Source organism: Osmerus eperlanus, chromosome 5, assembly GCF_963692335.1.
Source record: "Osmerus eperlanus chromosome 5, fOsmEpe2.1, whole genome shotgun sequence".
Classification (NCBI taxonomy): Eukaryota; Metazoa; Chordata; class Actinopteri; order Osmeriformes; family Osmeridae; genus Osmerus; species Osmerus eperlanus.
In genome coordinates this window covers 7,116,781-7,141,266 of record NC_085022.1, presented here as the reverse complement: position 1 = coordinate 7,141,266, position 24,486 = coordinate 7,116,781, and the positions used below count along the sequence as shown (strand labels likewise).

At 41.7% G+C, this 24,486-nt stretch overlaps 1 protein-coding gene across 1 annotated transcript in view; it reads left to right on the top strand.

Annotated features, from left to right (window-relative positions):
• The window catches only part of map1ab (microtubule-associated protein 1Ab), a 46,418-nt gene that overhangs the window by 1,828 nt on the left and 20,104 nt on the right, over positions 1-24,486 (top strand). The window contains exon 2 of the mRNA XM_062461496.1: positions 1,313-1,414. Coding sequence (XP_062317480.1) covers positions 1,313-1,414 — 102 coding nt within the window. The remainder of the gene's footprint in view (positions 1-1,312; positions 1,415-24,486) is intronic.

Here is a 24,486-nt window from a genome sequence, read left to right as displayed (position 1 = left end):
GAGTCAGGTAAGTGTAAGCCGTATGGCACATTATTCCCTCTGGACCTATCAATGATCAAGATGGAACTACTACCATATTGTTTATATCTCTGTTCCCTTCTCAAATCTGAACAAGTGTCTGTTTAGTATGGCCTCTAGAATATTTTTATAGTGAGCATATGGAAAACTTTCAAAGATGGAAGACTGCTATTCTATCTCTCTGTAGCACCTTCCCTTTAATTAAACATTGTGTCAAGTGGCCTGTCAAGTCAACTGTCATAATTATAGATATCAGCCTTGGAGAACAACGTGTTCTGTATGGGTTTTTGTGTGCTGTTTTTAAACACAAAGCTTTATTTTCAGGGCAGTGAGCATCTAGCATCTAGCCATAATTAGCATCAGTGACACAGCATTTCTTGCAAAACACTGCAGTGTGCTGAGTGGGGCTACATTTCTTTGTCCTCAGCGTGGCGATAGATGATCTAAACAGCCCAACATACCCTTTCTTAGTATAAACTGAGGGAGTTGAGGTCAGTGAAATCCAGATAGTGTGGAATAAGGAAATTAGAATAATCTTATATCCTTATTCTCAGTAGTGTGCCCATGTAGCCAGCAGTGAATATCATCAGAGGGATTTTGCATTAGTTTCTGCCATAGTTAATGAGATCTGACGCAGGGCCTTCTCTCTGAAGTTCAGAGATTCTTCACTTCAAACCATCTGTCAGAAACGGAGGATGAATGTAGATCAGAACATAACAGAAGGGTGCAAATCACCCAGTAGCACCTAGGTGACCCTTGTTACATGAAGAGAATTTTGGTCCATTTTGTTCAGAAAGATGAACATTACCACACGATTAGTCAGTGTTAGTTTGATTAAATCCAATAAATTTGTATGATATCAGTCAGGGTAAAATTTGGTCTTGGGAAAAATGATTAGACTTTAAATTATGGAAGCAAATCTGTGACATTCAGATTGCAACATCCGGGATACCAAGGATAGGTAGAGCAATCTACCTATCCTATTCCTAATTTTTCGGCTCGATTTTGATAGGCTCGAATTTGATAGACTCGTTTTTTTTAGGCTTTCATTTTTTTTAATCAAATTTTTTTTAATTTGAGCAACCTGAATTGAATTTTACATTGAAATATATTCATGAGAATTCGGTGTTGTTTAAATTTCAATATTAAGTATTCAATGCTTTTTAAAATTCAAAACATGTCACTGATTTGCTTCCATACTAAATGTACTAATGAAAAGGACAGGTAATTGAAGGTTGTTGATGGTCAGAGAATAATGTATTTGTTGTTCTCTTGTTCTGTGTTACTCTAACAGGGATTCGATCTTGGAACATCAGCCTTGCGTCATGTGACCTGGACCAGCAGCTGCTGTTGTTTATCACACGTCACTCTGCCCAGTTCTCTTCTGAGGTCAAAGGTCAGTGGAACCCGGGCTAGAATGGGATTAGAATACATTTTTATCACATAATGAGGAATAGGGATGACATCAGATGTAAAATGACATCAGAAGAAATAGGGATTACTTCATGAGGAACAGGGATGACATCATACAGTTATGTATCTATCTACAGAAAAGTTTTCAAACGTGACAATTTGGTTATCAGTACAGCCTAACTGGCTTGAAACACATTTATTAAGCCTTTACAGTAATTCAGCATGGCAGCATCATTTCATATTTGTCTTACTATGAAGCATTACTGTAGATCAAATTGAAACTGCCATACAGTGCATTCAATGGATCAGAAAACGTCAAACAAAAACTTTGCTGCTGAAGTCAAAATAAATGCTTTTTAAGAGACAAAGGGCCTCATGTATGTACATTCGCAAATAGCGTTATTAGCGCCATGGCCAACCCGCAGATTGCGCACTCTGTGATACTTCAGTTTACGTCGTATTTACGAAACCTGCAGGTCATCAGGTAATCAGTGCCTTTCTCCGCCCACTATACCGTACATTGCGAGCATTTAAACGCGCATGAATGGGCCTCCTTCTTTCTCTCTTTCATGGATCAGCCACCAAAGTCAAAACAGCAATGACTGTTTGAAGTGATCCTGATGCCAATATTTGTAATGTAGCGAAGAGTTCAGACAACCAACTTTACCAGAGATTCGATGTAATCTTTGATTTCTTTCAGTAACTGTAATATTGCATGGCTGCTTAATCTGTAACGCGTAATGATTTCGTGTTCACTCAACTCAAAAAGTGTGATCCTTGTGGCAAAAATTATTTTGCCTATGTCTTCGTCTTGCTCGGGTTAGGGCTGCCATTTCACTAGGAGGCATATGCGCATCCTGGTTTACGCCTGCTTTTAACAGGCGGAGAATTTTCACCGCAAAATAGAGTTGCGCTTTCACAAGCGGGTTTTGTACATACCGCGGAATACATAATTAGGCGCACTTTACGCATCCCCTCCCATCTCTTTATGGGAAACTCCCAATTTCGCGCAAAAGCAAAAGCGTTAGTACATGAGGCCCAGAGTGTCGAACAATATAAAAGATTCAGTGCTGCTGTCAGGATAGAGCTTGATAATGTGTTACAGAATTGGACTAAAGAAGAAATAAGACAGACTTTGCTTTAGTAGACAAATAATAAGCAAGTAACTTTCAGTATTAATTTGATTGACACATCTGCATTAGGAGGGACTGTCATCCAGTCCCCTCTGCAACGCCTCAGTCTAGTACCTGTAATTGTCAATATGATTATCAAGGAGCTGTGTCAGGAGCTGGGGCATGCAGTCAAGCTTTATCCTTTTCTGTCTGTGTGTGTGTGTATGTGAGACATAGAAAGAGAGGGAGAGAGAGTGTACATCTTATCTGTTTAGAGTTTGCGAGCTAAAGTCACACTCACACACACATGTGAAATGCATAACTATGGACCAGCTAACATCACATGGTACCCTGACAGTGAGTGGTAATATTCATCAATATCAGCAGAAATGACACAGCATTTCTAAACACAAAATACTGAAAATGTATTTTTCATTCAGCTCCCACACATGATGAACACATGATATTTCTGCATTCATTCTTTTCCATAAGTGACCTTCAGACCTGCTTGGACAGCAACTGAGACAAAGTCAATATTCTTTGAAGCATTGAAATTCCCATGGACTGCTCTATCTTTAATGAATTCAGACATCCACATGTGCAGACCTCAATACTAAAAGCCATAAAGAAGCAGTTACTCACTTGAAGCTTGGTACTGTGTGAAGAGAAAATTCACGCTGACAAGGCGGTAATGACGATGAGCTAATTGTCCATACTACTCTGTCTCTACTTTTATTGCTTAATTCAAACGACAGGTTTTTTCCAACCCCTTGAATTATACATTTCAGGTACACTCAGTCATTGGCTTTACAGCCTTTGGGAATCCAAGTCATCAGAAACCCAGTCATGTGATTATATTTCTACCTTCCAAGCAATTAATTCTTAATACCAAAAGCCCTCTCTTCCATCAGAAAAACACCCTTTTAAATGTATAATTGACAGCTGAAGGGTGCGGCTGACAGCCTTCCAAGGGGATGAGAGAGTTCACCATACCCAAAGAAGGTCACATAGCAGTGGGCTCAGTGGCGGTCCTAGCACCTTTTCCACCCCGGGAAAGGGTCGCAGTTGGCGTCCTCTGTTGGTAGTGCGTTTGAAACTCAAGGATAGCGGTAGGGTTAATTTAATTTGATGCACTTGGGAAATTGCCGCCCCCCTCTTCATGCCGCCATGGGCGGCTGCCCAGTTTGCCCGTGCCCAAACCGCTACTGGATGCTACGCTCGCATCCAGTTAGGACACTGTAACCCCCTATTCACACCAGACGCGTATGCGGCGCGTTACACCGTGTCCTAAATGGATGCGAGCGTACGACTGTCGCGTAGCATCGGACGCTCTCTGTTTACACCGAATCCGTCAAATTCCCATAGCTCGCGTCCCGTCGCTCGCGTTACATCCAGAAAGGACACAGTGTTACGGCTGCGACGCGACCAGGTTTAGTTGTACAGGTTTAGTTGTACAGCATTTCAGTAGATAAGCTGCGAGGCAGCTGTATTGGCGAGTTCGCAAGATACAAATTTGTGTGGGCTTTTGTGGATTTGTTGTGTCATAGTTGCTCAACTTCTAGGATGAAGTTGAAAATCTTAAATTAAAATCCTTTCGACTTCTGGCCTCCTTTAACCGATGTAGTCAAGTGAATTACGATCGTGAACATGCACACCGTGTCTGCATGTTCCATAAAGCAAATTTAAGACAGGCATATGTCAGTTACTTTCCCGTTTATTTGGTAAACTCGCTTTATGGAACAGGCCAGGGCTGGACTGGCCATCTGGCATACTGGGCATTTGCCCGGTGGGCCGACATTTGGTAAAACATGTTTTGGTCGGGCCGGCCCATAGAGAACTGACAGTAGCCCATTGGTTAATTTTCTTTATTGGCACTGGACTGACCCAATCAAATCCAGGAACCCCCTTCCCCTGATTCATAATATCGCCGCCCTGAGACACGAGCTGTTGGCTAATGCGTATGCTGGTTTAGCATCGCTAAAATGGAGAAACAACCACCAAAGCGAAAGGGGGGCGCAGAAAAGTTAAGGGAGATAAATATAAAAAATCTTCAGGCGAATGCCACAAAATGCTTTAGCTGCTTCAACATCAGAATTACCTGTAGAGGAAGGAGGAGAGGTAGAAACATACTGACAGGGTCAGGGAAGAAGCCGAGGAGAAGGGGAGTGACCATGACAGGGCCATGGGAGCGAGTGAGGAAAAGATGGAAGAAATAGTAGTTAACGACGTGGTAAGGAGTGGGCAAATTAACAGGGACTCAGGAAGGGAGGGAGGCTGTGTGTGTTTCTGTATTGTATTTAGCAGACATTTTTGTCCAAAGCGACAAAATATTAATCTTACAATAATTAAAATGAACAGTACGAACATCACGCTCCATATACATTCATATATATTATGTAAATTATTTTAAACAAGAATAAGTTGTAGGTAAATACTTTTTTTAATTTGAAGCACAAAAATCTTATCTAAAGAAAATAAATAAATGTTTAAATAATAATAAAGACTTTATTTATATAGCACATTTCATACAAGAATTGCAGCTCAATGTGCTTTACATAAAATCAATAAAAACTAATACAAGTGATAAAAGTAATACAAATAAATAAAAAATAAGAATAAAAACTAGAGAGGGTACAATTTCTGGGGAAATTGTAGGGTGTGCTTGCTTGCGTCGGTTGGACAGGGGTCCGTTTTTTAATGACATTTTTACAACTGATATTTCTGTATTTTATATAAAAATGCATACTTATTATTTATAAAGATTACATAGCTTTAAAAGCATTTTTTTTGCGCTGCTCATTTACAACTGAAAATACGAGTGAAGTGTAGAATGAAATGGATGTCTTCTCATTTCCCCTGCAAGAGGCAGCCTCATCGTTGAATCAAAACGAATAAATTTGGCAGACCGGTGTACAAATTGACCTAATCTCTATGACTTAAACGTCCTTTTAAGTTTTTCCCTTCTCGTGATATTTTCATGCATTTAGCCTACTCATTGCATTCATTCATTAATAAAGAACCCCCTTTGAAGATTATTCTACGACGTTACCCGGCAGTAGAAGATGGAATCGCGATTCAAACAGTACCATCTGCTAACTGAAAATATGCCCCCCAAAACGTAAATAAGCTTGACATTTATTTAGTGGAAAATCGCTCATTCATAAAAAGCTCACTGGTAGCGATCATTGTAAGGTAACAACGCAAAATGCGATATAGCCCTGTGTGGAGAAGCTGCCCCGGTAAATTCTACTACTACGGTACAGTACTAGACTACTGCTGTGTTCGTCTCGGTAGCGATTGCGTTGGTTGAATTCGATTAAACGTTCCTTTGTACGGTTTAGGCTGAAATTAATTATTTTCATGAACAGATTGACAAAGTTTAGGCTGTGGCAATGAAGTTCAGGTTAGTAGTTAGATAGACTTTTGATTTAAGTAAGGGGAGTGCCGAACATGTTCTGTCGCCGTTTGACTTCCTAAACAGCTGTGTATGTTAGATGTTTTTGTTGTGTGTCTCGCGTAGGCTACAGCGTTGCAGTGATACACTGGATTGAAACCACAGGTAATGATAATTTCACCCACAAATCGTTTACTTGTAATCTAATGTCATAATAAATCCTACAACAAAAATGTATATGTGAGGAATGTTTATTTTAACGATTGAAAACAGATACATCATAGACCACTGTAGTATGTGTTGCCCGGGCAACAGAGGCTAATGTCATGATGCTAATATTTCAGTGAAATAGTAGACTACCGTTTCCGAAAGTAGATGTGGGCTTACTTCCTTAATAATATCAGCTAATATTGTACATTACACATCACAATTGTGTGTCATATCACAAAGTAAAATGAGTAAATAGTTATCACCCTGGCCTCTTTGCTTGTGGCGTTCCTGCAGCTGCCTTGCAGTAAAGCTATAGTTAGCCTAGCTATCCCCCAAGTTAACAGATGCGAAACGAATGTTCTGCTACAGGTAGTCACGCGTGTTTTCGTGACGTTAGTGACGTAGTGACGTTAGTAACGTCAGTGACTGTGGCTAGCAAATTAGCCACCGTTAGCTTCACTTTTCGCCACAAAAACTTAACTTAAGCCCAAACCATGCAACGGAACGTAAATTCCAATAGAAGCAACGCAATCGCTACCAAGACGAACCTTTTGACACCGCCGTTGTGTATGTAGGCCAAATATTGACTGAGTTTTAGGGGGGCGAAAATAAATAAATAATAAATAAATAAATATATATGTGAGAGAACAAAGGTTGTGCTCTCGCCGAAGGCTTGAGCACACCCAATAACAATATCAAATATCAATATGTATATATTTTTTAATACCATAAATATACAAATCATAACTCTAAGAATTAATTAATTATTTAAGTTTTTTGTCCCAGTCCAGCCCTGGAACAGGCGATCATTTTCTGACTTTCATTTTGTATTTTTCCTTATGACTTTCATTTTGTATTTTTCCTTACGACTTGGATGCGACTTCTGTGAAAAATAGAAAAACTATCTCTCGCGAAGCTGCGCGGAGGGTCGCGTCTGGGATGCTTCAACGCGCCGCGGCGCGTCTGGTGTGAACTGTAGCCTACCATTGAGAGTGGCCGCAATCAGCCGTGACCAGCTCCGACAGTAGCGTCGTGGCCTAGACCTTGTCCTAACTGGATGCGACACGCAGTCGCGCCCCCAGACATTTTTCATAGGGGTGGCCAGATGGGGCAAGGGAAAATCTTGGGGTGGCACACCAAAATCAAAACACATACCCTAACAATAATTTTGAAAAGCGTCTGCCTCAAAAATGCATATGGTATTTAACAAAGCTGTACTGACATACCATAGCAAACAATGGGGTTTTAAGTGCAATGTTTTAAAAATACGCTCTCGGTGTGATCGGCCCGAATTGCCTAACGCCTGGGACACACTGGCTGCGAAGCGCCTGGACGCGCCGCGCAGCGCCACGATCGGCTACGATCGGCTACGACTGAGCAAAAGCTGTTCACACCTGACGCGCATTTCTCCGCGCCGGTCACCAAGCCTTTCAGCTACTCTGAGCTTTCCTTTACGCTGACATGGTACATAAACATGGCATTGGCTATATCCCAGCATTGATCCTTATCTACGTTGTCCTTGTAAAATTGTTGCTGACACAACAACTCCCTGTGCTTTTCAACTTCGAGAATTCATTTGATACTGATTTTAGAAATCGACTTGGGGGTTCTCTCTCGGTAGGCTGTCCGCGTGTGTGTTGTGTGCAACGCGTGACAACCCGTTTCTCTCAAACAAACAAAACAACTACGGCCATGCTAGCTCAACGGATCAATCTGTTTATTTTCATTCGTTTTCATCAGGGTAACCACATGTAAAGGACGTTCGTTACCAATATTGTGTAATTATAAAGTCTACAACTTTACAAATGTTCACCGTAGTCTACAATTAATGGAGTAAAATCTTAATAACATGTTTTTTTTATTCAAATATATCAACTAATATGGTGTATTTCATCATCCTGCAGCCGATTTTGCAAGCGTCTCGCGAAAAAATTCGACCAGCTGCCGAAACGATCACTGCAGATCGCAGGCGCTTCGCAGCCAGTGTGGTCGGTCCCATTTGATAACATGGGCGCCGAAAGAAAAAAGGCGGCGCTTCCAGGCGCGTCGCAGCAGATCGCATCAGATCGCAGCCGATCGCAGGCAGTGTGTCCCAGGCGTAACACTGACCCAACGGGAAAACGACGATTTACCACGGACACAGGGCTGACAACTTTTCCAATAACCTTGGAGTGAGATTTGGTATTTTCACCAACAAATCGTTTACTTGTAATCTAATGTCATAATAAATCCTACAACGAAAATGGAGGGAGTCAGGTGGCTGAGCGGTTAGGGAATCGGGCTAGTAATCTGAAGGTTGCCAGTTCGATTCCCGGCCATGTCAGATGACGTTGTGTCCTTGGGCAAGGCACTTCACCCTACTTGCCTCTGGGGAATTGTCCCTGTACTTACTGTAAGTCGCTGTGGATAAGAGCGTCTGCTAAATGTAAATGTATACTACTTTTTGCGGATGATGTGGTCCTGATGTCTTCATCGGGCCGTGACCTTCAGCTCTCACTGGAGCGGTTTGCAACCGAATGCGAAGCGGCTGGTATGGGAATCAGCACCTCCAAATATGAGGCCATGGTTATCGACCGGAAAAGGGTGGAGTGCAATCTCCGGGTCGGGGAAAAGATCTTGACCCAAGCAGAGGAGTTCAAGTATCCCGGGGTCTTGTTCACGAGTGAGGGAAGAATGGAGCGCAAGATCGACAGGCGGATTGGTGCGGCGTCCGCAGTCATGCGGGCTCTGCATCAGTCCGTCGTGGTGAAGAAGGAGCTGAGTCAAAAGGCGAAGCTCTCTATTTACCAGTCGATGTACGTTCCTACCCTCACCTATGGTCACGAACTGTGGGTAGTGACCGAAAGAACGAGATCGCCGAAATGAGTTTTCTCCGCAGGGTGTCCGGGCTCTCCCTTAGATATAGGGTGAGAAGCTCGGTCATCCGGGAGGGGCTCAGAGTAGAACCGCTGCTCCTCCGCATCGAGAGGAGCCAGTTGAGGTGGCTCGGGCATCTGATCAGGATGCCTCCTGGACGCCTCCCTGGTGAGGTGTTCGGGGCATGTCCCACTGGGAAGAGGCCCCGGGGAAGCCTTATAGCCTGTTCTCCTGTTCTAAAATGGCCTCTGGGCAGTTACACGACAGTAAACAAAAGCTGCAAGACACCCAATGCAACTGCCATGAGACACTTGCATACCATTATCAACAGAACAGTAACTGTCATGTGCCAATAGAGGCACTGGCACGTACCACTACCCACTGTCACGTGCCAGTAGAGGCACTGGCATGTACCTAATGTGGCTAATGTCATGATGCTAACACTTCCGGAAGTAGATGTAGGCCTACTTCCTTCATAATATCAGCTCATATTGTACATTACATTTCACAATTGTGTTTCATATCACAAAGTAAATGAGTAAATAGTTATCGCCCTGGCCTCTTTGCTTGTGGCGTTTCTGCAGCTGCCTTGCAGTAAATATATAGTTAGCCTAGCTATCTCCCAGAAGTTAACAAGCTGCTAAACTAATGTCAGAGAATGTCTAATATATCCTTAAACTAGCCTGGTCCTAACCAGACCCTAGTACTTTTAATTTGTACAGAGGGTCTGGGATTGCTCCATCGACAAGCGTTAACTTCCTTGAAGGTGGGTACTCTGTTGAAGTTTAAAACTATTGGATCTGCCCAGAGCCACTCTGATCTGCCCCAACCAATCGCTAGCGTTCGCCTTAGCCAACTCCTTCACCACTACTGTAACGGAGCTAGCTGCCGTAGCTGGAAAATCAAACTTTTCCCGAACCCCGTGGGGAGGAGGGCCACAACATCATGGCCACCAACAAAACTTAGCAAAGATTGTTCTTGCTCCGGCTTTAACTTTTGGATATTCGGCAGCATTGCCACAACGGACCGAATGAATGGCTTCGCTTGCATCTTTCCCCGCTGCCATTACTGAAGTACAATGCAAACTAGCACACAACATCAACGTCATCGTTCTCAGCCACTCCCTCTGTTCGCTGATTGGCCCTACAAAAAAAATTATTTGAGAAAACCGACTTATGTGCCGAATTCCCAGACCTAGTACAGGAGCAAAATCAAAATTGAGCGGAGCCAGGCTATACACAGCCGGCAGTTCTCGAATTGATCTCACGGTACTTTGATGGCTACGTCACAGTGACCTAGCCTCGGCGCTGTCTCAAGTCGGACAAAAAGTCTAACCAGAATTCATTGTTTCAAGTCAGCCACCTGCAGCCGGCTGCGGCGCTGCATGAAGTCAGTCCATGTCGAACGCACCTATTCACTGCCACCACTACGTCTCTACGTCTGCAATCACTGCCACCACTACGCCCGATATGTCTGCCATTATGTGGTATGTTAGCTATAACCGGCCTCAAGTTGGCAACTGTAGGCTAAGTGGCTGGCTAGCTATCAATGGGGAAATTAATGAAAGTACATCAGTGTGGCTATTTCAGCTAGCTAGTGTTGGGCTGTAGGCTATTGTCAGAGACCTGAACAGCCAAACTTGTTTTGTCACTGACTGGTCATTGAAACGAGTCGGGAGTGGTTAGTAGTTTGATTTAAAATTGAAGAATTAAATAAATTATAATATTTGGGTTTGGGTATTGTGTACCCTGTTTAATGCGTCTTGAAACTTCTTGGTTAGTTGAAACTTTTAATTGACAATAACACGTTAAGAAACATGACTTTAATCGAAGGATCGCCTCACTTTTCAATTTGAAGCAGTAAATCTAACGCTCTGGGTAGTCTAATCTCTTGAATGGTCTCACTAGATGACAATACCGGCATGGCATAATGGTGAGCTAGCTGCCTTATCTACCTATAGCATTATGGATACATAATGGCAGACATATGGCATAGCGGTGGCAGTGATTGCAGACGTAGCAACGTAGCGGTGGCAGTGAAAGTTTGCTTTGTTAGGCGTAACGACGGTTGCTATCTTTATTAACGTTACCTGGCACTAATCACCCCCATAAGTTTTCTGTTGGAATTACCTAACTGGACGCAAGTGACGCGATGCCCCCCCCCCCCCCCCCCCCAATTGCCAAACTAGTCTGAGGCGACGCAATAGTCGGACGTTCGCATCTAGTAAGGACACGGTGTAAGGCAGCTCAGGTTTTGTGAGGCATCAAAGGGGAGCTTGCAGCACTTGGGATTGTGGGGGCAGGGGATGGGTCTGGGAGTATTGATAACTGCCCGCTTTTCAATATGTCATAGAGCGCAGATCAATAGCACTCAAGTGGAAGGGAATTCAATGCCTGCAGTGCAGAAATAGACAGGGTCAAATTCCATGAGGTAGGCCTATGATTATTTCAGTTCTATTATCTGAGGATTCAGATACACATAATAAATGTAACAAAGTGAACATAACATGAGCAGCAGTTTGCCAGCTTGCCTCCTCTGGTGAGGAATGCCTGTGGTATAATTGTGTGCCCTGCTAGTTAGTTTTTCCCCCCAGTTGTCTGAATAGCTGCTTGCTACTTTACTGTAAAGCTGTGTACCTTTAAATAAAACACCCCTCTCATACACACTCACCCCTCCTCTTCACCACAGACAAACATCTCCACATACACACACAGCCTCATCTACATGCCGCCTTCCTCGCTATCCTGTTGGCAGACCCAACATCACTTTGACTCTAATAAGGTGCTTTATTCCAGTCTGGTGGGCTTTCTGTCTCAGAACCCATCCCCTCCCCTGCCTCGTCTGTCCCTCTTCTGCCCCCTCTAATACCTTCTAGGGAGCGGGTAGGGGCCGTGGCTTACTGTCAGCGATTTACTCTGGATGACTCTCCAATCCCCCCCCAGGCTTATAATATGTCACGCAGACACAGCCGTTTGAGTGGAGGACTCTGCATTGACAGTATCAATAGTTCTCACTGTGTCCCATTACTAGAAATGGACCACGGGTATTCTCTTCTGTGCCTCTTTGTATGTCATTTGCTACCAGGTATTCAGCTCAGGTTAAAGCAGGGGTGGGTTAATCTTCCAAGAATCTAGTCATCAAAATGTTAATTGAGGCTAGTCAGCAGTGGGTTATAGGAAATGAGGATGGGCGCGGGCTTCAATGCCCAAAAGGCCCAGGGGAACTTTGAAGGGGAAACGTGGGAGGAAAGTGAAGTAAAAGATGAGAAACTAAACTAAGGAGAGGTGGGAAGTAATGTGCTGGGAACCAACGTAACTAGCTGTAATCCTTATATGGATCTCCCTCCCCCACGCACTCCATAGGCTGAGAGGAAAAGATAGATAGGATGGCGTGTCCGATAGGTGCGCCTTGAGGGCGATAAATTCATAAGAGGTATTTATGCCCGAATCCTTGTTAATGAGATAAGTAGGTTCCAGAATGCTAACACACACGTAGAATAAATTAGTATGATGGCATAAGATGTATTGTGATATGTTGTAATGCCTTGGATGTCCATTCATAAGGATAGACACCTGGACTATGTTAGCTAGGCCTGCCTATTCATAATTGACTATCCTTTCCAACAGGTTTAGCAGCATCGTGCACCACATGGTCCCCAGTTTAGGCTACCATTTAGCAACTTTTAAACTTTTACTGTACTTCAGAACTAAAATAAGATCTCAGGAAGACCTGAACAGAGAAACAAGAGAAGGACTCCTGACAGTGTGCAAGGTGGGAACTTATTCACATTCAATCGATGGGCAAGCTGTGTCAGTGGATGGATGGATGAAAGGCATCAATATGATTACTCAAAATATATGTTGCCATGGTTATCCCAGCATAGTCGGGATGATACCTTACTGACCCATGGAGGATATAGCTAAAATACTAAGGATTAGCCTCTGTGCTTACTGGAATATAGGTATTTAGTATGTATTGGTGGGGGGTATTCCAAGCTGGAAGGGAGTATTCCAAGTTCATATAGTATACTGTGTATTGTATGTTACACAGTATACAGGTACTGTTTTATATTTGACGCATTGGCCTGCTGAAGGGATTTGAAGCTTTGCATCTGGAGGTCTCTGATGGTACCACACACAACTGTAATGATGAGGAATTAGTGAGAGGTTAACAGCTGAACGCCAGCCATAGCAGCAGACATTGTACCATATTCCAGAAACATAACACAGAGGTGAATGCATATTCCACATCCCTTATGGGATTCATATATCATGCTTAATGATTTCCTCCAATCATCATTTCTGATTTACCTATCCTGTCTCCGCATCAGCTTCTCACTTCACAGCTTCAATCCTCCTGGATCCTGTATTGGACAAATGAGAGGAGACATTTTTATTGTTAAGTTGTTGGCTAGATGGCAGTAAAGGAATCAATTGTGGACAGGCAGCCAGTAAATGTAATGGTCAGGAGCTGAGCACCGTTTGGTTCACCATCAACTGCTCTTTCCTTTGCTCTCCTCTCCACATTTCTCTGAGTGCCCCCACATCTCCCCTCTTTCTCTGAGGTTTTGCAATGGTGGTACAAATGTAGCCTGGCTCCGCCCTCCTACGTACTTCCGCTCAATTTTCCTTCATTTTCCTTCAGTAAGTCAATCTGGGTTTGCGGTATATTCGCTCGTTTTCTCCGGCCAATTTTTACCTGTCCAATCAGCGAACAGAGGGAGTGGGATTTTCCAGCTCGCTCCGTTAGTGGTGAAGGAGTTGGCTAAGGCGAACATTAGCGATTGGTTATGGCAGATCCAGAGTGGCTCTGGGAAGATCCAATAGTTTTAAACTTCAACAGAGTACCCGCCTTCAAGGATGCTTGTCAATGGGGAGTGCCCAGACTCTCTGTACTAATGAAATGTACAAGAGTCTGGTATGACCAGGCTAGTGAAAATGTGCCTCAGAAACCAAAATTGCTATCACAGTCTAACGAGTCAGAATCAAAAAAGTTGAAAAACAAAAGTACAATAGTATACCGTTTTTTACTATCTCAATTGTGTAAGTTACCAGTGAATTCATGGATAATGGCTAATGACAATAATTAGTTGTATACATACTATCACACTATATACAAATCGTAAACAAATCAACATTCAACATTTGGTAAAATTGACATATTGCGAAAGCCACGCCCCAAAACAGCTTTGACCAATCCTACCTTAGCTACCGGTTACTACTTGAAGAAGCTCCATCAAGCTTTTGGTCGTTAAGGCGCAAAATGCCATACGGAACATACAAATGTGATAGCAAGTACCCCACGAGTTTAGAAGGGAGAGTCCATTTTCCCATTTCCACAGGCCGAAATCCAATAAAAAAAACTGTGTGGTATGCTCCATTCTCTGAATGTCTTAAAGATCCACAAAGATACTTTTGTCTGTTTCAACGTACTGTGTTGCTATTGTACTCTCTCTGAAGCCCTACGCTAGCTAGCTATTAGATGTGAGATTACATTCGCAAAACTGGATTTTAAAATGATGGTTACTATTTACTAGTATGATTAGGCCGACTTCTAATATTTTTATCTTAAAGGTCCCATGGCATGCTGTTTTTGGATGCTTTTAAATAGGCCTTAGTGGTCCACTAATACTGTATCTGAAGTCTGTTTCCCGAAATTCAGCCTTGGTGCAGAATTAAAGCCACTACGAGCAGTTCCACAATGAGATTTCCTTAGGACGTGCCATTTCTGTGTCTATAGCTTTAAATGCTATGAGGAGGAGAGATGCGGGGCTAACTGCCATGCTTCGGTCGTTTGCAAGCCATGATGTCTCTCAAGGAAAAAACAATATCGCACTTGCACGGTCGTAGCTCATTTTCTCATTGGCGGGCCAAATTCTCTGGGCGGGCAAAGCAGAGAAAGGGGAAGTAACCTTTCCCCTTACGACGACATAAGGGGAAAGATTCCAGATCGGAGCGTTTGAGCTTTCATTTTCTCAAAGGCGGAGAAGAATACCCAGGGCTTGGTTTATACTTATCAACATTTCTAGCCACTTAGGGACCAAGGGCAAGCTAGAGGAACTCATATTAATGTTAAATAACCTCATAAAGTGAAATTTTCATGCCATTGGACCTTTAATAATAGCTAGCTTTTAGAGCTACTATTACCAACAAACTAAACTATCCGCTGTAAAGTTAAGCTAGATAGAGCTAGAGTAGAGGCCAGGTAGGTACAGTACAGAAGCTAACGTAATGTTGTCATCTGACGCTGTATCTAGCCACTAGTACTAGAGCTACTAGTATGATGATATTAGCAGTAGTTAATCATACTAGTAAGTAATCATTTAAAATCCAGTTTTGCGAATATTATCTCACATCTAACATAGCGTTAGCTCTAGCTAGAACAGATTACTAGCCAGCTAAACTCTAACAGTACGTGTATTTATATACTTTATTACATACTTTATTTTTATTTCGCCATGTAGATACTAGGAATTGTATTTGGTATTCTCCATGCAGGCTATAGCATCACAAATAGAACAACAAGACAAAACAGAACAACAATACAAGGACAGATAGTACCAGTATGAACAAAATAATAAATAAGAATGGAGGTAGTGCAACAATAGTAATGTTAAATAAATGTAAATAAAGTGCCATAAAGTTCATGTGTAGGAGCTATTTAGGAGGGCTATTGCTTGGGGGGAAAAAACTGTTGAGGTGACTTGATGTTTTGGTCATAATGGCCCTGTATCGCTGTCCAGAGGGGAGACGGTTAAAGTGACTGTTGGCAGGATGTGAGGGGGTCTGCCGTGATCTTCATTGCTTTCCTGAGGGATCTGGAGCTGTGAAGGTACTTGATGGAGGGAAAAGGGGGCAGCCGATGATGCGCTCTGCTGCCCGTACGACTCTTTGGAGCCTGGCCTTAGAGCAAGCAGAGGCAGAGTCATACCAGGCCGAGTGAGTGGATGTAAGCACACTCTCAATGATTTAGCTCGAGTAAGTGGGTCTGTGCTGGAAACTTCACATTGTCTACTTTAATTCGTAATCGTAGACTTGAACATGACGCCATAACAACCAATTACGAATTGATTTGCGTTAATCACTGAAGCAGTTTAACCATGACCCTTTACTAGTACTACTGTACTGTAGTGTAGTGCAGTATGCTTTGTTTTAATTATTGATATGTCCCCTTCCTTGTCAGGGGCGGATCTAGAGATTTTCATTTGGGGTGGCAATACGGTGGCAGAAGGAAGTTGGTGGGTGGCCTCCTGGAGGCGAATCAAAACCCAAAGTAGGGGGTACGGTACTCCCTACGGTAAATGGTTAGGCTATAACGTTGTTCAAATTAAACACTGATATTAATATTATTTATTGAAAAGTTCTGTAATGTACAAATAATATTTTTCCAGGGGAAGATTGGGGTGGCATCTATTTTTTATTGGGGTGGCAGTAGCCACCCCTTATATCTGCCACTGTTCCTTCTTGATTTGAATATTCTGAATATATCCACTGCATATTGCAATCCATTTCCCCTCGATCTGGAGGTATTACTCCAAAAAGAATGCAATAAGTATGTTACTTATACAGCAGATTACAGTAGTACACACTATACAAAGAAGCAACACTTGACGGACTAACAACGGCAACTAAGGTGGGCGTGGCTTACGCGAAAGGTCAATTGTGACACATTTTACAGTATATCTATATCACAGAGTATATATACTGTATATATCACAAGGAACCAATATAATCTAGACATTTTACCAGCACTCTGCCCTCTTCTAAGATTAGTTGTTTGACCTCATTCATCCCAGTGAGTCTGGCTGTGTCCCTGGTTTTGTCCCTCTTGTGCCCTGCCCGGTCCTGCCTGTTCCCTGCTGCGCTGACTGGGTCACCCCGCTCACCCTGCCCAGATGATGCTGCATTTCCATAAAGGTAGCCAAGGTCACAGTCAGGTTCACTTTCACAGGAGTATGGTAGTGTTGAAGCTTGTTTTACCTCTCTGGTACAGAACTCACTTGATGCACACACAGACAGCAAACACATACATGCACACACTGAATGAAACCGCTTACACACACCCACACACAAACATACACTGTTCCACAAAAACACTGTCAACTATAATTTTAATAGAGGCTGAAGAGTTGTCAGGTCCTATTTCATCTCTGTGGACGACTAAACCAACAAATAAAGCCCTCACACTTGTCTCACACTTTCCACCTTCGTACACATTGGTCTGACTTTAGACTTTACTGCTTTTTAGGGAATGCCTTACAGTGGTGAGAGGTAAAACATCACAATTCAAGCTTTTGAGTTGAAGTAAATTAGTCTACGATTTTGATACAACAGCAATAACAGCTGTGTGAAGTTCATCCCATAGACTGCACATGAAATGCTAATACTAATCCAATGGCATTCAAATCAAATCAAAATGTATTTTTTATAGCCCTTTTTACACGCAAGCATGTCACAGAGGGCTTCACATACGCCCATAGAACTGCCCCTCAACCAACCTAAACCCTCAAGGAAGACAAGGAAAAACTCCCAGAAAAATGCATTGTCATCATAGTCAACCCCTAATCTCCTTTACAGATACATTCATCACTCTGTAGCTTGAGTTACCTTGAGGGAGAAGACAATTGTTCATACATATAAAGTATACATATACACTGTGTAGATACTGTATATATAATATAATATACAGTATATAACTATTAATATCATTTTTAATCGACTAATGTTCCAAAAAAGCAATACCTTCCAAAATGATATCAATCTGTTTTATATCAATCTGTTATTTATGACCGGCTGCAACTCCTTCTGAAACTTCAATCTGTTTTCTTCCATCCAAATTGCAAAGTTTTTCTGAGTTTATATTAGAGTCCCCTATATTTACTCAGTAATAAAGGACATCTTGTCTGAAATTGTAAGGATTTTACTGAAATACTAACATACAGAGGGAGATTTGAGCCTGTGATCTCTTTATCTGCGGTCAAATGCTCTAACCACTGAGCTATACATATCCTATGAACTCATGAATTATTTGCATTCATGAGAATGCGATAATTGGCAATTTTAGCCGTTCCTCAAATATTTTTTGTAATCTCTTGTTTGTCAGGGTTATGCCAACTAATGAAGTTACAAATGGCTACATTGCTCTGAGTGTTGTTCAAACACCACATTAAAATGTTTTTTTTTTATAGCAAAGACAATATGTTCTCTGCATGAATGAGAAAGGACTTCTCATGAATACAAATAAAAAAGCGAGAAGCTTGAGGGGTTAGTAGCTGCTTCGAAGGCACCTGGCCTAAGAGAGGCATTTCTCCAAAGTGTTGTGTCATGCATTATTAAAGCAGATGTTGAATAATTCAAAAGGCTGATATTGATCCCCGGGCCTGATATCACTGCAGTTTGTCTGAGAGTGTGTCTGGGAGTGTGTGTGTGTGTGTGTGTGTGTGTGTGTGTGTGAGAGAGAGAGAGAGTTGGGTCATGTAGAGAAAGATTAAGACAGAGGAAAACGAGAGCAAATGATGTGTGTGTGCATGAAAGACAGAAAGGGAGATAGAGAGAAAGAGACAGGGAGTCTGAGAGAGAGATGGAGGGTTAAAAAGGGGGAGGGGAATGATGATTAAACAGAGACAACATCCTTCTCATCCAACCCATTGATCTCTTCAGCCATTCCTGCATCATGCACATCAATAGTTCCTCAGTGGAAAAATCCGACCCAAGGTTCATGTGAGGGGATACCAGTAGTCACAGATAACAGGGTATCTCTAGAGCCCATGAGAGGTGATATCAAAACATTCACATTACAAAATGATTACAATACAATATTATGATTTTTGCAACTGTCGAGGTTTGAATGGGAGTGCACTGATACAAGCTTTAGGTTTATGGGAATCTGATGAAAGCAGACTCAGGCCAAAGTCATGTGTATGAGAAATATTGTATGAAAGTGGCAAGGATTAGGCTATTAAATGTTTGCACATGTATATGCTGTATATATAAATTCATATATACATACCACAATCAAATAAATATGAAAGATGTCACATTGGCAACCTTGATCTCATGTATCATATAAAGGAGGAGGATGGTGAGGGAGCATGGTTTGAAATGGGCTGTGATGATCTCTATCTCTCTCTTTATATCTCTCTTTTCTGTAGGCTACAGCAACCTTCATCACATTATATTTGAAATTATTTGTGTATGTTTTGAGTACCGGATGTTGCACATACAATTTCATAAAATAATTGTTAATTGTGGTCGAATTAAATAATATTATAATCAAGGGTGTATCCTGATAGTCACTGTTGGAAATTGTGCACTCTCATCGTCTCGGTTTTAGCATGATTCGGACTCAGTTGAACGAGTTCGGCAGTGAACGAGTTATGACTGGTGCAATGTGTGAGTCGCTTAGCGCCCCTCCCTGGCTCAGAGTCGCAGCTGGAGCTCACACGACTGGTGGCTGAAGACGATGGTGCCGCATCCAGTCCTACTTTGCAACAGCGTCGCGTTCATATGCAACTCTGCCCATCTTCTATTTAATCCCTCCCTTCTCCTCGTCTCCCCCTCTCACGCCCGCCCGTCGGGCACACGGTCTACGCTCCTCTCCCGTTTCTAGAAACGACTTTCCTGTAAAGTGACTCGGCACTGATGACGGTACGTAAACTGTCTGTCCGTAAAACTGTATTCTGATTTTTGTAACAAGGACATAAATAAGATTGTGTTTTGGCAACAAATTGAATTGTGTTTCTTTTTAATCATATGTGGACGACCACAGATTGTTTCCCGAGTTGCCTATATCGACAGAGGCTATGTCGTTGTCTGGATACTGTCTCCAGTTATCCTCAAATGACCGCATTTCAATGCGTTTTATCAGGAACTTTTTTTAAATAATCCGCTTCAAATTCCAATTTACTGAATGTTATGTTAAAATAGCCCATATTAATTTGACTATGCTTTATTATAAGGCGGGTAATTAATCGGTCCATGACAACATAATTAATTAATGAAAGCTGCAGTCTTTTAAATCTATAATAAAATAGTGGACTGCTACAGGAAGATCGGACGTTCATATAAAATATTTCAAGTAGCCTATTTCTTCATCCAAAGTAGGCCAACTGGATTAAAGGGTGCTTACAGTTGTGAAGGGTGTCTCAGGATAGACAGGATAGATTAACTAATAGCCTATCCTAGCCTGGCTTCAATATTGTTATGGAGTAGCCTACACTACAGAGTGAACGACATTTTTTATTTTGAAAGTAGCCTAAAAGTGTCGCAGCATTGCCGTTTTATTTCCAACGAGTGTTTGTATTGTCGATCCTTTCTCTGGCTTAATGTAGGCTACGATAATTTTATATTCATGTTATCTAAATTTTCTTAAGATCGACCTTGTTTGACCCCAGCTGCTTTGCCTCTACAAGGTCGGGAGGTATAGCATAATTTTTTTTCTTAATGTTATAATTTAAACAAGGGAACATGTTTATCTTAAAGGGCATGCCATGATTATAGGTTTTTTAAATATACGTATATATTTCCAGTTAATTTATTCATCAATGAGAAACAGTAGGTATTATATTAATAGGGGACCGTAGTCCTGTGAATTTCACTATATTGTTTATCAGTTGATGTAGTTCATTATATTGCTAATCTTTAATGCAATATTTAATTTACTTTATAATATTAATTAATTTTATTATGTTTGATGACAAATACAATGTAGACTGTAAGGTATCTACTGGGACCTTAAGCTTTTAACAAAGGGTTGAATCTGTCTGTATGTGTGCAAGCTGCAACCGAGACTGTTGTAAGGATGGTGAGTAGAAATTCAGTTTAAACGAACAATAGATCAGATTAAATCAGATTAGATCAGATTCAATGTTTTATTGATATTATTGTTAATGACTGCTATACGAAATAGGTGCCACATTCAAGCGTAAATGCCTGGATGGGTGGACAAATACTTAATGGCAAAAAATATAAGGGAAATAACTTTGTAGGACATCTTAAATCTATTCTCTACAACAGAAGGATTGTTGGACATCTGTTGGACGATTAGCAAAATGTGCAAGCATTATTCAAAGCTTTTTGGATGCATGCTCTAATCTACTCACATCGGTCAAGGTGTTTAGGTGATGTAGTTCTCTGAGGTACTTTTGCATTGGTAGCTTAATGAGGCGACGCAAGGCTAACACATGCTACAGTAAGTCTGGGAGTTGTCCTGACGACTTTGTCAGTGAACAATACTTGCTGACTCACTCTGCCCTTGTTACCCACTGCTTAGCCCACACAACCCACACAGATTCTAAACCAGGACCGTAGTACTTCTTGGGCATATGTACTCTGAAAACTTGCATTTTGCAATTTATACTCTTTACAGTGGCTTTGGCAGAAAATAAGTGTGGGGGAGCTGTCTTCTAAGACCTTGTGCTTGTATGGGAATATTCAATATCTCTCCTAGTGATCAGCTATAAGAAACTGAAGTAAAATAGTTTAATTAAGATAGATTTCATGAAAAATGTATACATTTTTGTAACTGTACATAGGTCTAGTTTTAATTTGATGTCATGTCAGAGGGACTAGGGTGTCAGCAAAACCAGGTCATCTCATCTCTTTTTAATCCAATCATTATATTTATACGGAAGGATATTGTGATTACTGTGGTCATTATACGGATGTAATATTCTTGAACGACTTACTGCTTTGTTTCAAACCAGGGGCACTTAGCTACTCAACAGGGTACTTACTCCTTAATCTGTCAAGATTGGGAATTGAGTTTGAGACAAAGAACCACTCTCACACAGGGATTAAATTAAGAGTGTTGGTTTGAGGCCTGGCTGACAGGTGCATGTCTGGTGAAGTGTAGCACATGTTCCAGTCCACAGTGATTAAAAATAAAAATAAATCTGATTTGAGAGCCCCCATGCTGGAAAGAATCAAAGAGAGCATACATACCTTGAAATGGCTCAACCATGAAAATAGAATTTTGTCACAAATTAGTCACACTGTGACAGTTGCATTAAATAATACTGTGGTTCTGTTTAGTTTGCTAAACCCAGTCCCTAGCAGACCCTGTGTAGAGTGGCTTTAGTAACAATTTTAGTAGGGAGTCAGTTATTGCGGCACACTATTACATTATAATGACATAGTAATGAAATAGACTATAGAATGATTACATAAATGCATTTGGAGTAACACTGAAACCATCTCAAAACATTTCTCTTACATTGGTATGAGTGGTATCACTCAATATACTGTAGGCTCTTGTCATCATCTTTTGAAATAGAAAACGAGATTGTCATTCTTATTTTAACCACTAAATAAATCAGACTATTTTTTTACTCCTTGTTGTTTGCAGTGTTGGAAGCACAACATCTGATGATGCTATTGACTTTTCTCTATGCCTACAGTCCGAAATCCATCATCTTGTACTATCACAAATCACCTGGTCTCCCATCGTTGCCATTCCTCCATCCCTGTTCTACCGTCCTGGTCTTTCCCCTAACATCAGAAGGGTGGTTAGGAGGAGACATATTTGAGGTATTTGGATGGAGCCCGAAGCTTTGGAAGGAAAGTATTAAGAGAAGGTGGCTCACAGACTGCAGTAGTGAGCAGTCTTTGCAGTGGTGTACACTTCCCTCCCCAACCTGCTGTGAGCTGAGAGTGCCAGCTTTCCCAGGCTACTAAGATGTGGAGAGGGACTGTGTGGGCGACTCCAACATATGATATCAGTCTCACCCGATGCTGTGAGTAAGATCTGCCATTGAAAATATAATAGGTAAATTGGATGGTAGGCAAGCAAAGATAGGGAGGTAGAGAATTTGGGCAATTTCCGAGATACTTAAATTGTGGGTTTTTTTTCAGACTTGCAGCATTTTTCCTCCATAGTTGTTCACTCTATGCTTTAATATCTATTAATACCTTAGTCGGTAGCTAAATGTGTGCTTCTCCGTCTCTTTCTCTCATCCCGGCATCTTTGCTGAGCTGTCTGGAGGAGATAGTGTCAAAGAAAGACAGCTATAAAGAGCAAGAGCTATAAAGAGAAAGAAAGAGAGACAGCAGTCATGGCAGACAGACATTATTGCTGAAAGCAGCCATATTGGGGCTGACTGAGGTCTCTGGTTCTTCTTCAGTAGTGCAGAGCAGCAGTAAACATTGATCCCCTATTTTAGTATACACCCACTGGCCTTCCAGATCCATCCACTCCTCCTCCACCCAGTTCTGCTGAGCTACTCACCTCCCACCTGACACTCTTAGGCACTATAGTGCTTGGACTCCAGCAAGCCAGGAATAAAATAGTATTGCCCTCATGATAAGATCAGGATCATTTAATAAATTGAGTAACCAGTTATGACAGTTGACGGTTATGACGGTTATGACGCTTATGACGCTTATGACGGCAAAGATTAATCTCCTTGTTGGAGATTATGGAGTTTTTAGCAATGCTTGTTAGGTTCACATTTGGGTTACCTGCAGATGTACTTTAGTAGTTACGTTTCAATACAGACTAGCATATGCAGCTCAACCCCACACAGTGAAGCACTGTCTGAATATATCAGCTTGTTGTTTTGAGAGATGGTACAGTTTCCAAGAAATCAAACACAGTAGTACATGGGAGAAACCTACACATTGGCAGTTCTCAAACCAACCACAGGCTCAGTCTAAATCTCCAAGCCCATAAGCTCTCTTCTAAAGAGGGCGGTGAGGATATGCCTTCAGGCAAACACTGGTTTACTTCATAACTACGCCAATTTTACACTGAATGAGTTACCTGAGTGGCATTTTATTTTCGACCCTTTCCCTGTATTCATTTTTGTACTTTGTTAGGCAGTGCTGTTACCACGTTGAGGGAAGGGACATGTCTGTCGCTATCTGGGTTTTCTCACCTTCAGAGATTGCATCAGTTGTCAGTTGGGTGAAGGTCTCAGTGACAGTTTTGATTCGTGATATTTTTGACTGGTTGTGTCTTTTTGACCTATGACCTGTATCTTGGGTTTCTGATAGATATGAATGTGGTGTCACTATGCATTGACTCAAATCGGGCAGCCTTTAAATAATCATTACCTGACTTTTGACACCTCTGAGAATAGAACGGTGAAGATATGTCCTCTTTACACGTGTGTTTATACAGTTGTAGGCTTAATGACAGTATCACTTAGTGTTGACAAGACCCCAAATATGTAACAAATGGGATATGTAAATGCACCACATAGTTTGGAATGCAATTTGAATTCATTACTTTTACATCTTTAGTTCTCATTCAATTAACTTCTCCAGATATTCAATAATTACACTCTAAGGCAGGGGTTCCCAACCTTTTTTGGAGTACGGACCGGTATGCATATTTGAAATATTTTTGCGGCCCGGTAGCATGTCCATTCAGCCAACTCACTCAAGTTGGCTTCCAGTTGGGGTATCGTTGCAAATATATATTCTTTTTCCAGTCAGCTCCAAAAAAAACATGATTGTGATGACTACAACAAAGCTGCTAACTAAG